General features: G+C 36.0%; 1 protein-coding gene across 1 annotated transcript; it reads left to right on the top strand.

Moving 5' to 3' along the window:
* Window positions 1-1,017: 1,017 nt before the first annotated feature.
* Window positions 1,018-4,652, top strand: LOC107710041 (uncharacterized). Its single transcript, XM_016514727.1, has 7 exons — window positions 1,018-1,252; window positions 1,332-1,421; window positions 2,079-2,138; window positions 2,411-2,516; window positions 2,813-3,066; window positions 4,061-4,247; window positions 4,423-4,652. The coding sequence occupies exons 1-7, from the start codon at window positions 1,151-1,153 to the stop codon at window positions 4,563-4,565; spliced, it is 942 nt and encodes a 313-aa protein (XP_016370213.1). The 5' UTR covers window positions 1,018-1,150; the 3' UTR covers window positions 4,566-4,652.
* The last annotated feature ends 9,976 nt before the right edge of the window (window positions 4,653-14,628 follow it).

Here is a 14,628-nt window from a genome sequence, read left to right as displayed (position 1 = left end):
CCACAGTATAATGTCTAAAGCTTCAGATTTTTATATCATTGTTTTGGTTTTATTTTAGACAGTATATTTTTTTGAGGAAAAAAAATGTCTTCATGTATAGGGCTTGTAATTAAGATTTTTTTAAAACTCTATTGTATAATAACAATTCCCATAAATGTTTAAAATGCATTTGCTTTATAATTTTTCTTACAATAATTTGGTTACCACGGTTGAGCTTGACTAATGCAGTAAACTCTCCAACATGTGTAAAAATTCAGAAAATAAAATATTTACCTACCCTCCGAAAGTGTCCACAAGATCTTACTTTGTGTCACAATTTTAATTATTTTTTGTAATGTTGTATAATTTGTTTATAATTAAAAAGTGTTGTACTACAACTAATTCCGTATATTTAATTAGATTATGACAGTTTTGATTTTATTTAATGATGATGTCTATGACAGTTATGATTATGATGATTTTAACATATTAGATACAGTCAAGTAGGCCAAAATCCATATTTCCAGAGGGAATAAGACATTTTATGTTTTTAAAGCTAGATACATTTAATGCCAGGTTAATGTTATGTTAGATAATAGTTTATCGAACATATGTTAACACAAAAAAATATGGGATTTATATCTCTAATGTTTTAAAAAAGGTAAGGGGAGGCTGCAGTGTGCTTTATTTAGTGGGATGTGCCAGTAAACCAAGGCTGCTAAATAGAATAGTAAAAAATACAAAATAATAGCGAGAGGGATCCTTACAAATGGCTAGCTATTTCTAGTCTATAATTAATCTCACTTTCATGTACAGAATAAACATCAGATGCGATGTTTACATTATTAAAATGACATAATGTTATGCTAGCTAATAGCCTACATAGCATGTCTTTATGAGAGATTATGAACCGTTTATGATGTATTTTTTCTTCAAATTGTTATAGGTCACCACTGTTAAAACTTTTAGGGTCCCTTTTCCACACATTTTACTCGTTTTCAAGCGTTTCAAGACGCACTCGTGATGCTGACACGCCAGAGTGTCTTTAACTTTAATCGAAATGCCACGAGCGTGAAAGTCATCAGGCTGTCACGGATCTGCGCGTGGCCATGACCGGCATGATAAAGAACCGGACGGTTTTTCGGCGAGGAAAACGGCTAATGGGCGAAAGATGAGGAGAAAAACAATAGCAAAGCGCATCCTGTACAGTGGATACGAGGCACACGAAGAGACACCCGAAGAAACCGGCGCGAGGGCGAACCACGTCTTCATTGTATGTAAACATCAAGCTTTTGTTGCATATGTGTCATTGTTTTGCAGTGCCTTGATTTAATTATGTGACTGTCTTTCAGCAAGAGCCGGCGAAGAGGAGAAAATGGAGAGAACTAAATGGAGAGGACATCTCATCTTGCAACGCTGACTATGTTAAGTTCAAAACAAAGGTCTGTTCCTTTTTATTGCTGAATCAATATTGTAATCAGTTTTGTTTTTAGCTGATAAGCATTGCTGAATAGATTAAAACATCTGTTCCAATGACAATTCTTAACATTTATAGCTTTTAAGATTTGAATAATAAAATGAATTAAAATAATGAAAATATACGACAGATAAATTGTATCTTCCATGTGATTAAGGAGCTTTAAATGATTTATTTCAGACCTGCTGTATCTGTAGCCTAGTTTAATGAGGGTTAATAGGATCACATAGGCTACTGTAAAAATGAAGACACTGGAGGCATTATCACACCGGCAAAACCCTCTCGAGAACCTTTAGGACCCATTTCAAAAAGGGAAATCAGTTCTCCGGGGAGCTTACATGATGAAGCCCCAAGAGTTCCTGCAAGAACTTAAAAGACTGCCTTCAGTTTCTTCAGGAATCCCATCATGACGGAAAGGATTCCAGGCACTTAAATTATATATTGAACTATCTAATAATGTAACAGGATATTTGATGCATCTTCAGGTTTCTGCCAATGTGAGGAACCTCAAAACGATCATTTTTTACATTGCTAGCCAATGTCATTTTGAAGTTGCAAACCAAACCAGAACCACTGGTTTGTTGTATTTTCTTTCATATGTAGTTTGCTTGCTCTCGAACAGGCTTTTGAGGTTGACAAGCCCCTTGGAGATGCAACAAGGGATGCAAATTTTACTATGGAGGTAATATGGCACTAAATTCCACTTTTGGGCTACTTTATTAATAATCTAACATTTAACTTACTGCATAAATTAAATTAAGCTTCTAAACATCTACTGTGCAATGCCTTTTGAGAATTTAGAGCCAAAAAGTGATTGCACTTAAACTCATTCAGCTCCAAACACTTGTTTTCCATGCTTAAAATGATCATGGGCATTTTTGGTAAATTACTGATACAAGTTTGAACCAATGTGTCCACTCAGTTTATAATGTGACGTGGATAATCTTCTTCCAGGTGCTCGGAAGCCTCCAATCACGTTCAAGGGCGGAGCTTATCACCATGGTGGTGAGCATGCAGAGGGAGATGGACGGCCTCCGAGAACAAATCAGAAGCCTTACAGGTAAAGCAGTGGACTTCTGAAATGTGTCCTTTCAGGTTTTGGTTTTTTATTTTACAGCAATGCATTTCCATTGGCAGGGGAAGATTTACACCGAGCTGAAAACTCACTGAAAACACACTCGTTCACAGATCATTTCATGTTTCAAGATCATTTCAATTTGAGGAAAAGTTCAGCAAGTTCACGAGGAAACTTCGCGTCAAAGAAAGATTTAGTGTTACTGTGGTGTGCCATGTTACACAACAGGTTACCTCTTGTTGTGAGACAATTTCAGTCTAAATTCATACTTTTTTTTACAGCTTGTGGGAAGTTGGCTCAGACACTTGAAGAGCTGATCGAGAAGAGTGATAGATGGCTGTGCGGCAGCCATGAAGCTGCAACTCCCAGCATTCCAAGGGAGCTTGAGAGAAGCAGGCCACCCAGTCACATTTCTCCTCCAAGGGTGCTTAGTGGAAGAGCAGCTGAATGTGCAAGTTCAGAGCAGCAGGGGTGTGGTCAGTATGAGGTCACACAAACAATGCCTCAAATGAATGGAACGCTTCCCGAACAAAAAGTAAGAGTTACATTTTAGATGCTTCTGTAATCAGCTTTCTCATTTTGGTGAAATTTAATGTACATTTTGATAAAAGTTCTTCATAGAATTTCATGTGTTTAATTGTTTTGAAATAAAAAGTTGTATTTTCTTTAGCCACAGTTGCTGTTTTTTGCTACTGTTTCATCGTTGGGCTGCACTTATTTTAATAGTCGATTAATCTGCTGGTTATTGCTTTGATTAATCAGACATAATGTTCAATGCTCTCACTCGAACAATGTGAAAAGTAAAGTGATGTTTACACTGGCTCCCAAAATATTTTACAATAAAGAATACAATATGGAATGGTTATAAAAAATAATAGTTTAAAATATTTTTTAGATTAAATAAATGAACACAACATATTAGACAAAAGTTCCTGTATTCAAAATGTTTTTTGCTTTTCTGGTGCTGCAATTAACGACTATTTTAGTAATTGATTAATCTGCTTGTTAAAAAATTGTAATTTGTCATTGTCACTTGAAAGCAGCAAACAACCAAAATTATTAAAATGATCAAACCAATGTATGTACCGTTATTTGGATATATATGAATTATGCATGATTTAAAATTACTGTTCGTTTCTGTAAAAATATAATTACCTGCATTTATGATTTCAAGTTCAGTTGTGGCTCATTTAAAACTACAATTTGTTGTTTAGCTAATATTTGAATGACTTGCCTGCACAATCTCTATTAAATATTTAAAGTTTAACAATGACAGCAACATTAAATTGCTTTCTGTAAGAGTGCATTGTTTTGCAAATGCTTGCATTAAAAGAGCAGTAAAATGAAATTAAATGTATTTTTAGGTCGTAGTAGTGCATTTTGAACCGTACGAAAGATCTGACTAATCAATAATAACATTTATCGTTGATTATTCAGTTTTATTATCAGTTTTAAAAATGTGTCATTCATTGGTTGTTGAATACATTTTCTTAGCTTATCCACAACATCTTTTTTGTTTCTTCCTCCAGGTTATCACTGCTGATCTCCTGGAGCACTGCAACACAGGGACCACCGCTCAGAAACTCACCAATGACCTGCTGCGCAGCCTCTACGACAGAGACTGTCTGGCCTCTCACTCAATCTCAGGCATCGTCAACAGCAAGCGAGGGATGCCTAAGCCAGCTCTTCCAGCACATGAGATCCAGGCCATTCTGAGTATGTATAAGGGACTGTTTGTAACAAGTACTGCACGGTGGGTGTCTTTTAGTTAGTTTTAGTTTAGTATGCATTCAGTTCCATTTCATTAACTGCAATCAGGCCATTGTGAAGTTTGTGATTAATTGTGGTCTCAAGTTTGCAGTTTTGATTACCAGTGAAACATTCTCCACAGGGACAGTGCAGCGGTTCTTCCCTGGAAAGACTGATTCAGAAATAAAGGGCTACATACGACAGAAGCTTCAGAATGAGGCCAAGAGACTCCGGAAAAGGCCACACCCATCCATTGATCCATTGGTGGGCTCGTTTGAGAAGTAGAGAGCAATGTTTGAGCATTGAGTGTTGACTTCCATTGGACATCCCCAGTGAACGTAGTTAGTTGAAGAATTTAAAATCAAATTTAACGACACAAAATTCTGTTATTAACCTTAAAGGGATAGTTCAGAAAATGTTCTGTCATCATTTACTTAATTTTCATTTATTGAAAACCCATGGCATACAGGTTTGAAACGACATGAGGGTGAGTAAATTATGACAGAATTTTCATTTTTGAGTAAGGCAGCATGATTAATCAAAATAAAACCAATAAGGCTGCAATTTAATTTAATAAATAGAGTTTCAGAGTGAAGCACAGCACTGTGTTCATTTACACTGGAGCAACTCATGATCCAGTGTTTTCAGTATCTCAGAGCGGCTCGATTTGCATTAAAGGGGTCATATGATGTTGCTAAAAAGAACATTATTTTGTGTATTTGGTGTAATGAAATGTGTTTATGCGGTTTAAGGTTCAAAAAACACATTATTTTTCACATACTGTACATTATTGTTTCTCCTCTATGCCCCGCCTTTCTGAAACGCGTCCGGCGATCCACACCGCAAAGTTTATGTATTTCCTCAGCGACCAGCACGGATCAGCTCTAAGCATGACAAAGCTGATATTGTCCTCTTTTGGAAGGCCAAACAAAGTAGTTTCGCTTTCACAACGAAGCACACAGTGTCTTCACGACATGGCGGCAGCGGCAACAACAAAACTACAGCGAGAATAAAGTTAGGTCTTCTTTCTTTGCGTGAACATTTGGGCGGTGTTATGCAAATCTTCCCACATCGTGATGTAGATATGTGGGGGCGTGTTAGAACGAGGCGTTTTAGGTAGGCGTGGTTAACTCTTAACTTTTATAAAGAATATCTCTTTGGATTTGAGACTTTAGTCTTTGCAACTTTACAGATCTTCTTAATGCACCAAGAGATTGTAACACTCCAAAGAGAAAGGAAAAATTGAAATCGCATCATATGACCCCTTTAAAGTGCCCCTATTATGGGTAATGAAAGGTTCATATTTTGGTTTTGGGAGTCCCCAACAACAGATGACATGCATGCAAAGTCAAAAACAACTTTCAATGTCTTATAATATGCTTTTTTTTTTTTACCTTATTTGCTCAACGACTCCCAAACGTTTTGCTCAACTATTCATTTTTCCAAACCCCTCTTTTGCGTGATGCTAATCTGTGGTGATTGGTCCGATTGGTCTCATTTTCATTTCATCATGCCTGTAATGCCTGATAAAGCAGTGTTTGTGAGCGCAGTGCTGCTTTGTGTACAGCGTTACCGGGGAAACAGCTATTTTTACCGCTCCAAAAGCGGCACCTAGTGGCAAAGAATGAATTAGCATTTTCATTCAGACCTATGCGAAAATCGACTGATGGTCAAATTTTCCCGGGTCTGCGCGCGCAACAAGTGGGCGGGCAATATGCTAATGTTTTATGTTGACGTCAACATGAAACGGCTTGGGATTTGTTTTAAAAACGACTAGTTTCAATGATTCAGAGTCGACTCTTTTTTTTTGAGAGACAATAACTTTATACACGGTGCACTTTCAGATTTAAAACTTTGCAGGATGTTTTCATTCACTTAGAGCTGTGTTACACACTGAATGAAAGGTAATTTTCAAAAATCCATAATAGGGGCACTTTAAATCTCTGCTTGTGCTGTACTTTGGGTCGCTTATGACATACATTTGGGAACCATTGTCATGAATTTGTAATGGGATGCCCTTATAAACAGACTGTTGTCAACAAAAGAGAAGCTTTAATGGCTCCCTGTGGTTTTCTGCCAAAATAAAAGCTTGATGTTTTAACATTGTAAGAAGAAGAAAAAAGTTCTTAAATATAATTTAAATATTTGCATAAAATAAATAAATATTTTGCAATGAAATATTAAAATTTTAAGAGTTATTTAAATTATTTTATTTAATAATAATAATAATTATCAAACTTTTGGGCCAAATTATGCCACCCGACAAACCTGGAGCTTTTTTTATATATATAAAAAAAAAAAAAAAAATTTTTTTCCTCACAAGTCGTGCATCCCTATTTTTGAGTGAACTATCCATTTAAGATCATGTTTGAAAGGTTTTGTCTAGAGTACATGACAAACTATGTGTATGATTTTTATCATGTTGATTATACAAAACTGCGACTTCTTATTGATTTGAAATTGCAAAACGAACCCCGGAGTCACAGTTAGAAGTAGATGCAAAACTGTAGCTTCGACGTACCTCCAGCATCACTGCCAGACGTTATCACACACTGTTTGTCATGTGCTAAAACTTTGAACCAAGTAGACTAAAGCTGTGAACACAGTGGCAGATGGTTAAGCATCGCTCTCCTGTAAAATGACATGGATGTCACTTGGTAGGGGGGTTACATCGTGATTGATGTAGTTCAGACTTGTGGTATTTTAGTTGATCATGTTGAAAGTGTACCCAGGCGTCTAATGTGAATATATTTTCTGTGTGTAATGTGAATTACACACGTGCCTCTTGTATCGGACTCCTCACTGTGGCCTTATCAGTCAGAAAACGCAGCTGTACAGTTCTCATTTCGAAACCACTGTGATTATATCCATTAAAAAGGACTTGTCTGTCTTGAACGTGTGGCGTCTTTTTTGTCTTGATTGCAGATTCTGTTCGTAGAAACTCATTGAATCGGCTGCACGAAAACACACCTTTTTTTACCTTTCCAGACAGAAGCACACAGGCTCCTGCAGGCCATCGGCTGTGTGAGTAAATGAACCCCGCACTCACCAGCTGTAGCACCGCACCCACCCCTTTCTGGGGAAAAAAACACATCACCGAACACATGGCACAAAGGATGGCGTGGGAACTGCATATGGTACATAATCAATAGGCCTTATCGCGCACACACAACCAGAACCGCAGACACACCTTCTTTGGGCTAGACCATTATCAGTGATACATGACCCTAATCCATTTATGTGTCAATGATACAACAGATTGGGGTTCGGGAAAACAGCAGCGTCGCACTGGAGACGATATCTTCACCGATCCAGCCATCTTAAGACTCTGCCTGTATTTCCACTCATCAGATCTGCTAACAGCAAATCAATGGGCTTCTTTTGTTTCTGCAGGTTCAGACATCCTCATTGTGTCGTTGTGTTATTGGCAGAGTGTTGTGTGTGTGCGTAAATCACTTTGATTTTGCCACCAGGATGGAGGCCTCTCCCAGAATGTTTTCTTTTATCTAATGTGAGGATGTAAACGTTGTGAGGAAGCGAATATTTCATAAGGTGCTATGGCGCAGCCTTTTGATCTCTGAAGGCTCCAGTTGATTTACGAATAAGAGAAGTGCTTCAGCTGTATTCGCCAATATTTTCACTGCGCAGTCAAAGAAAACTTCAAAGTTGAAAGTTGGAGCGTTAAAGAGGCCTCTGGGCTCGCATCCTTCTCTGAAGGGGCCAACGCAAACACGCCTCGGCCATCCGCAGGGCTCTCGCTGAACCTGGGTAAAAGCAGCAGGGAGGACAACCGAAATTAAAAGTTTGCAGAACGCAGGAGAAACGCCTCCTCCTGTAGGCCCATGCGTTTCCCGCAGAGCTGTAATATGTCATCTGGGCAGCCACTTCGGTGGAGGACATATCCCACAATGCCCTGCAAGGCAGGGTGCCACGGTACACGTTGCGGCTCACTAACACGCCTCCACGTGCCATCTTAACTTTTCATTTGTCTTCTTCTACCTGTCAAGGGGAGGAAAAAATTGTTCAGAGGAAACGATCCTCCCCGACGGAATCATGATCTATCAGTTATACTTCTGTGCCGTTAAATGACATTGCACTTTTATTCAACATTCCACAAACATTTTAGATGAGCAGAAAAAGTCTAATTCAGTCATCTTAATCCAGGTCATAAAATATACTGTTCTTTCAGGGATTAGACATTCACACAAACTTTTGTTGATTTTTGCTTTGCTTTTTGTTTGGATCTTTTGTATGTATAGTATAAGCCCAAATCTTTTTTTTCTGTATCTTTCATATGTATAATATAAGCTTAAACCGTCTTCTTTGGGTTTTTTTTTTCCCCACTTTGCTTTGTTTTGTCTGGATCTGTTGTAAGAACATAAGCGCAGACTGACTTTTTTTTTGTTTGTTTGGTTGGTAGTTTTTTTAGTTTTGTTTTGATTGGATTTTGTGTATGTATAATAGCTCAAATTACTTTTTTTGACATATTTTGTCAGAATTTTTTGCACGTATAAGCTCAAACCATTGTTTTTTTCGTTTCCTTTTGTGTTTCTTTGTTTAGATCTTTTATTATGTGTAATATAACCCCAAACTTTTTTTTTGATTTTGCATGTTTGTAATACAAGATCATACAATTATGCTGTTTTGTTTTGACTTTGTATATGTGCACTAAAAGTCTAAACAGCTGTTTTTGTTTTAGCTTTTTGTTGCATTGCTATAGTTTTTGTTTTGTTTGGATCTTTTGTATGTAATATAAGTCCAAACAGCTGTTTTTGTTTTAGCTTTTTGTTGCATTGCTATAGTTTTTGTTTTGTTTGGATCTTTTGTATGTAATATAAGTCCAAACAGCTGTTTTTGTTTTAGCTTTTTGTTGCATTGCTATAGTTTTTGTTTTGTTTGGATCTTTTGTATGTAATATAAGTCCAAACAGCTGTTTTTGTTTTAGCTTTTTGTTGCATTGCTATAGTTTTTGTTTTGTTTGGATCTTTAGTATATAATATAAGTCCAAACAGCTGTTTTTTTTTTTCGTTTGAACTTGCATTTGTGTAAAAAAAGATAAAACTGTAATGCTGTGTTTTGTTTTGATCTTTTATATATTACATAAGTCCAAACAGCTGTTTTGTTTTTGTTTTGTGTCGCTTTGCTATACTAGGTTTTGTTTGGATGAATACAAACCCAAACAGCTGTGTTGCATTGTGTTTTGTTGTTTTGAACACGGACACATTCTTCAATAACCCTCAGTTCGGTTTTAATTTGAAGTCTTTGACTCATCTTGGGAATCTTGTTGTTCTGTCTGTCATGGCAGTAGGACAGGAAAAGACCAGCTGTCATGTTTCCAAATCAACAAAGGCTGTTTTTATATGCATTCTATTGGGCTGAGTATGATTTTCCACCAGCAAGACTCCAAGAAATCCCCTCGTACAGACGCAGTGGTCTGAGCACAGTTGACATTCATAGTCATGCATGTAGGAAGAACGTGTTTTTGCGGCTGTTCCTTTCTCTGCATGTTCTCCCGCTGAGAAGTGCATGTTCAATTAAAGCGCAGGGGGTGACCATTGGTCCAAACCAAACAGAACACGCATACGGCAGCCGCGAATGTGCAGAGGCTCGGGATGGTCAGTTGTCAGGGCAACACGGCCCCTGGAGAGGGACGAGGGTGAAGCAAACACCTGCCCTGCTCTGATCTGTGGGGAATTACTCTGACTGAGAGCAGATGAGGATCCTTAAAACCGAGAGAGCAAGCGTGAACAAGCAAGGAGGAGGAGGAAAAGCAGGGTGAAAATGTGAACATCTGCCCAATGAGAAGAGTGGAATTTATTTATTATCAGGGAGAGAGAGAGAGAGAGAGAGAGAGAGAAACAGAGAAAAAGTGAGAAAATAGAGACAGACAGAATGAATAAAAGAGGTGGAGATTTAGATGAAGCCTGTCTGATCTCACTCGATTATATATGTGGAAATAACAGTCGGTATGAGTAACCACTCCATCCAAACCTGTTCACTCTTTATCTGTCTCTTTCTCTCTCTCTGTGGTTTTTTGTTGGCATCTCAAACCACATTTTTTTCCCTTGTGGCTGTAAGAATCCGTTAAGAATAAAAGCTGTGTCTTCATCTATCTGACATACTGTCAGCAAATCAGAGACTAGTGGTCTGTAAACACGCTGGCGTGGGGTCAGATCGCTACACGTGTACCTCAGTGTTTTGTGTCATCTAAAAAATAAAAACGATAGACTAAAAACCTAAAATAATCACAGTTTGAAGCTGCTCAGGGCTGAAAGTGTCGCTTTGAGGCACACCGAAACGGACAGAAACGGGAAGCAGCTTTTCTTTCGGGACAACCTCAAATTCGGGAGCTGTCTGTCATAATTTCCCAAGGCCAAAAGAACCACTGTAGCATGAGTCTGTCAGCAAAAAATCCCTTTGAGAATTTCTAACAGAATAAAAGCCATAAAAATGACTTTTGAATCAGTTTGAAGAGCATGTTACTCATACCAACCCAAGATTTTTTGGGGTTGCTTATTTAACTTTTAATTTTGAATATAATTTTATATTATGTTTAGGTGTTATTTTTTATTAATACATTTCTATAATTATTTTTTTAGAACTTTAAATTACAAAAAAATAAAAAATAAATAAAATAAAATTTGCACAACTCTTTATGTGTACGAAATATCCATCCTTCTTGTTTGGGAGAGAGAAAAAACAGTTTTGAGTTGCTACCATACTACACTTATTATTTATGCCACATAACGTTTGTATACTGTAGATTTTATGTATGCTTAGAACAGAATTTGTATTATAAATATGGCCTTAAACTCTGTGCCAAATATTGTGTCTAATAATGCAATGCTCTCCACATGACCTTTCCATTGTGAGCAATGAAGTGAAAGTAATATCAGTATATATATTCTTGACTCATTATTTGATCACACTGTTAAATGTTTTAAGACATTTTAACGTAAATTAGACTAAAATGCAATTTTTTGCTAAAATATTTTATAAAGAATGCATGCATATATATATATATAATATATATATTGAGGTCATGTGAGAACAATGTAGCTTTGAAATATTAGCTCAAGTAGTGGAGCATGGTGGATGCAATGTAAGTTGCTTTGGATAAAAGCGTCTGCCAAATTTCATAAATGTATGCTGAAAATGTATATTTTCACTCAGAAATTGCTAGTAAATATGACAAACAATTACAAAGAAATATGACATTTTCGAAAAATTGAAATAGTATTTTCTTGTAAAACATACTCCAATAATCGGTTAAATAAAAATCTTTTACTGTGTAAATGCAAGCAGTACGCTAATATCCCAGTCAGTAAGGGACAAAAAGAATATAAGTGTATGAAAGACAATTGTATGGTGCAAAGAAAAGAACCAATGTGTTTGTGTGTGTAAAACAGAATGGAGATACCTGGCTTTTGTTGGAGTGGGTATTATTAGGTTTGGGAAGAGGAACATATGTAGAGGAGCCGCAGGGGCCTGGGGGGACGCTTGATCCCGTGGCGCCGCTTCTCTCTTCTGCCCCCAAATGGAAGCACAAATTGAGTTGGTAGGGCTGCGTAAATTGAATTTACCGAGGGAGCCCCCCCACCATTACCAGCCCCACACTGAGTTTAGGGTCATCTGTTTTAGTTGGCAAATTGATTTTTACATTTTGGCCCTTGTCCTTTCTCTCTCTCTTTATCTCTCTCTCTCTCTCTCTCTCTCTCTCTCTCTCTCTCCCACTCGTTCTCATTCTAGCTGATGTTTATAGTCATGTATGATGGGAACAGTTTGTATGAACATGGTGGTTTATATCAGTCATGTAGCATGTGTTCGGTCAGTTCATGTGATTTTCTTGTTGGAAACATTGGTTTATATATCTTGGATACATAATTTGTCTGTGTTTTGTTCATGGATTTGCAAATGATTAACAGATGTAAGGATCCGTGTTTATAAAAGCTTGTCTTCTCATCTGTATTGTGAACGAACTTGTCCTCAACCTTAATGAGGTTATGGCGTATGACTGTGTGTGTGTATGTGTATGTGTGTGTGTGTGTGTGTATGTGTGTGTGATTTGCCGCTTAAGAACAGTAGAAGTTGTGCTCTTCACTTCCTGTGATGATAACAGCATTGTAGCAATTAATTAAACAAAATTAATTACCCTCCTTATCATCCGAGTACACATTCACGCAAAGCACTCTCTCCATCTTACTCTAACACGCGCACACACACACACACACACATACATTTACATCGATACACTCATACGCCTGCTGTTTCTCTCTCTTTCTCTTTCCCAAATACTTTGCGGTAAAATATCCAACGGAAAATGGCATTGCTCAAAAGTTGCTCTTTCAAAGCTCAGGATATCTCATTTACGTTTCATTCAGGTATCAGCTTAGTTTCAGATGTTTTTTTTCCCTTAAATTCCTTTGGAGAAATAGACAAAAATGCAAAGAGTGAATAAAATGAACATGTATAGTATAGCTGAAATATTTCAGATTTAAGAGAATTAGATTTTTCAAATATAATTTTTCAGTTAATTTTGAGATATCTGACTTTTGACTGCAGTCTTTGGTGTCTGAGCACAGTTTGAGACCCGTGTTGTTTTATTGTCATTGATTATTTGGCAATTTTGAATTCATTTTAGCTTTCATTTTAATTTGAGTTAAACGTTTAGTAATTTTGTTGTGTGTTTTTGTCCTTTTTATTTTTTTCATGTGTCTATATATATATATATATATTTTTTTTTAAGTTTTAGTTGTTAGTTTTAGTTTATTTAATCTAAAAAAATATTGGCAACTTGCTGAAATAATTTAATTTGAAATTTAATTTAATTTTATTTTATTTTATTTGTTCTGTGTTTTTTGCTTTGTATTAAATGTGTCTATATAGTTTTTATCAAGTTTAGTTAAAGTTTATTGAGTTTATTTTTTTCCTGTGTCTATATAGTTTTTTTTTAAGTTTAAGTTGTTAGTTTTAGTTTATTTAATCTAAAAAAATATTGACAACTAGCTGAAATAATTTAATTTGAAATTTTATTTAATTTTATGGTTCTGTGTTTTTTGTTTTGTTTTGTATTAAATGTGTCTATATTATCTTTATAATATAGATATTATCTTTATATCTTTATTTGACCCTCTAACTCTAGCACTCTCTATTCTAATTCTATTCTAAAAAAAAACACTTGTCCCTTTAGACTTGCACTCTATTCGTTTGCTTTTTTTCATTTATTATACAATTAACAAAAGCAAAAAAGACCTCTAACACTAGCTTGCTCTATTCTTTTTCTATTCTATCTGTTTTCTTTTTATTTATTACATTATTTAAAAAAAAACTTGCTACGTGTACTGCGTTAAGCTAACTGAGACTTGTTATAGCACTTTCATATTATTGCTCTTTTGTTGATTTTGATTGCTTCCATTGTCCTCATTTGTAAGTCGCTTTGGATAAAAGCATCTGCTAAGTGACTAAATGTAAATGTAATATAGTTTTTATCAAGTTTTGATAAAATTTTATTCCAGTTAATGTTTATTTTATTTCAAGTAATACGGTTTTTATGATTGTAGTTTTTTTTTGTTTTTTACAATAATAACCCTGTGTGAGACAATGTTGAGATCTCTTTCTCTCTCACTCTCTCTCTACTAGTAATCTTGTTGCTGTCTGGGAGAAAGAATTGATATATTAAACAGATCCCATTTGCAAAGCTTTTTTCTTTCTCTCAATTTTTCTACACTCTTAAAAATAAAGGTTCCAAAGGGGAGTTTTCACCGTGATAAGAAACATTTTTGGTTCCCAAAGAACCTTTCAGTGAACAGTTTTTGCTTAGTGTGAAGAACATTTGAATGATCTAAAGAACCTTTTCTGCAATGGAAATGTTCTATGGATGTTAAAGGTTCTTCATGGAACCATCAATGCCATCAATTTTAAGAGTGTCCAGCTTCACTATTTAATTTCCCATCCTTTTAAACTATTTACTTAAATAATTAAAAGTAGTAAATGGTTGTGGCGTGTGGCGTGTCCCACAGAAGACAGATTATGCTAGTTTGTGACAGTAAGTGTCAGACGTGGGTGTGATCAAGTGGAAGAGTGGGACGTGACACTATTAAACTATCTTATTTCGACATCCCATGACGGGTTCTCTTTTTTTGTACCTGTCTGAAGTAATTTCTCGTTCTCAAACGTGCACTTAGATGGAGTATTTTTTTAAATTAAATTAAATTAAATTAAATTAAATCTGGCTCTATACAATGTTAAGATTTCTTTTCTGGGAATGTATGCAAATTTGTGCATATTTTATTAGATAATGCCTCATTTGCATATTCAAACATAACATTTCAGAAAACTTGTAATACAG

Source organism: Sinocyclocheilus rhinocerous, unplaced genomic scaffold (genome assembly GCF_001515625.1).
Source record: "Sinocyclocheilus rhinocerous isolate Xijiao unplaced genomic scaffold, SAMN03320098_v1.1 scaffold1348, whole genome shotgun sequence".
NCBI classification, from domain to species: Eukaryota; Metazoa; Chordata; class Actinopteri; order Cypriniformes; family Cyprinidae; genus Sinocyclocheilus; species Sinocyclocheilus rhinocerous.
This window is presented reverse-complemented; position numbering and strand designations above follow the sequence as displayed.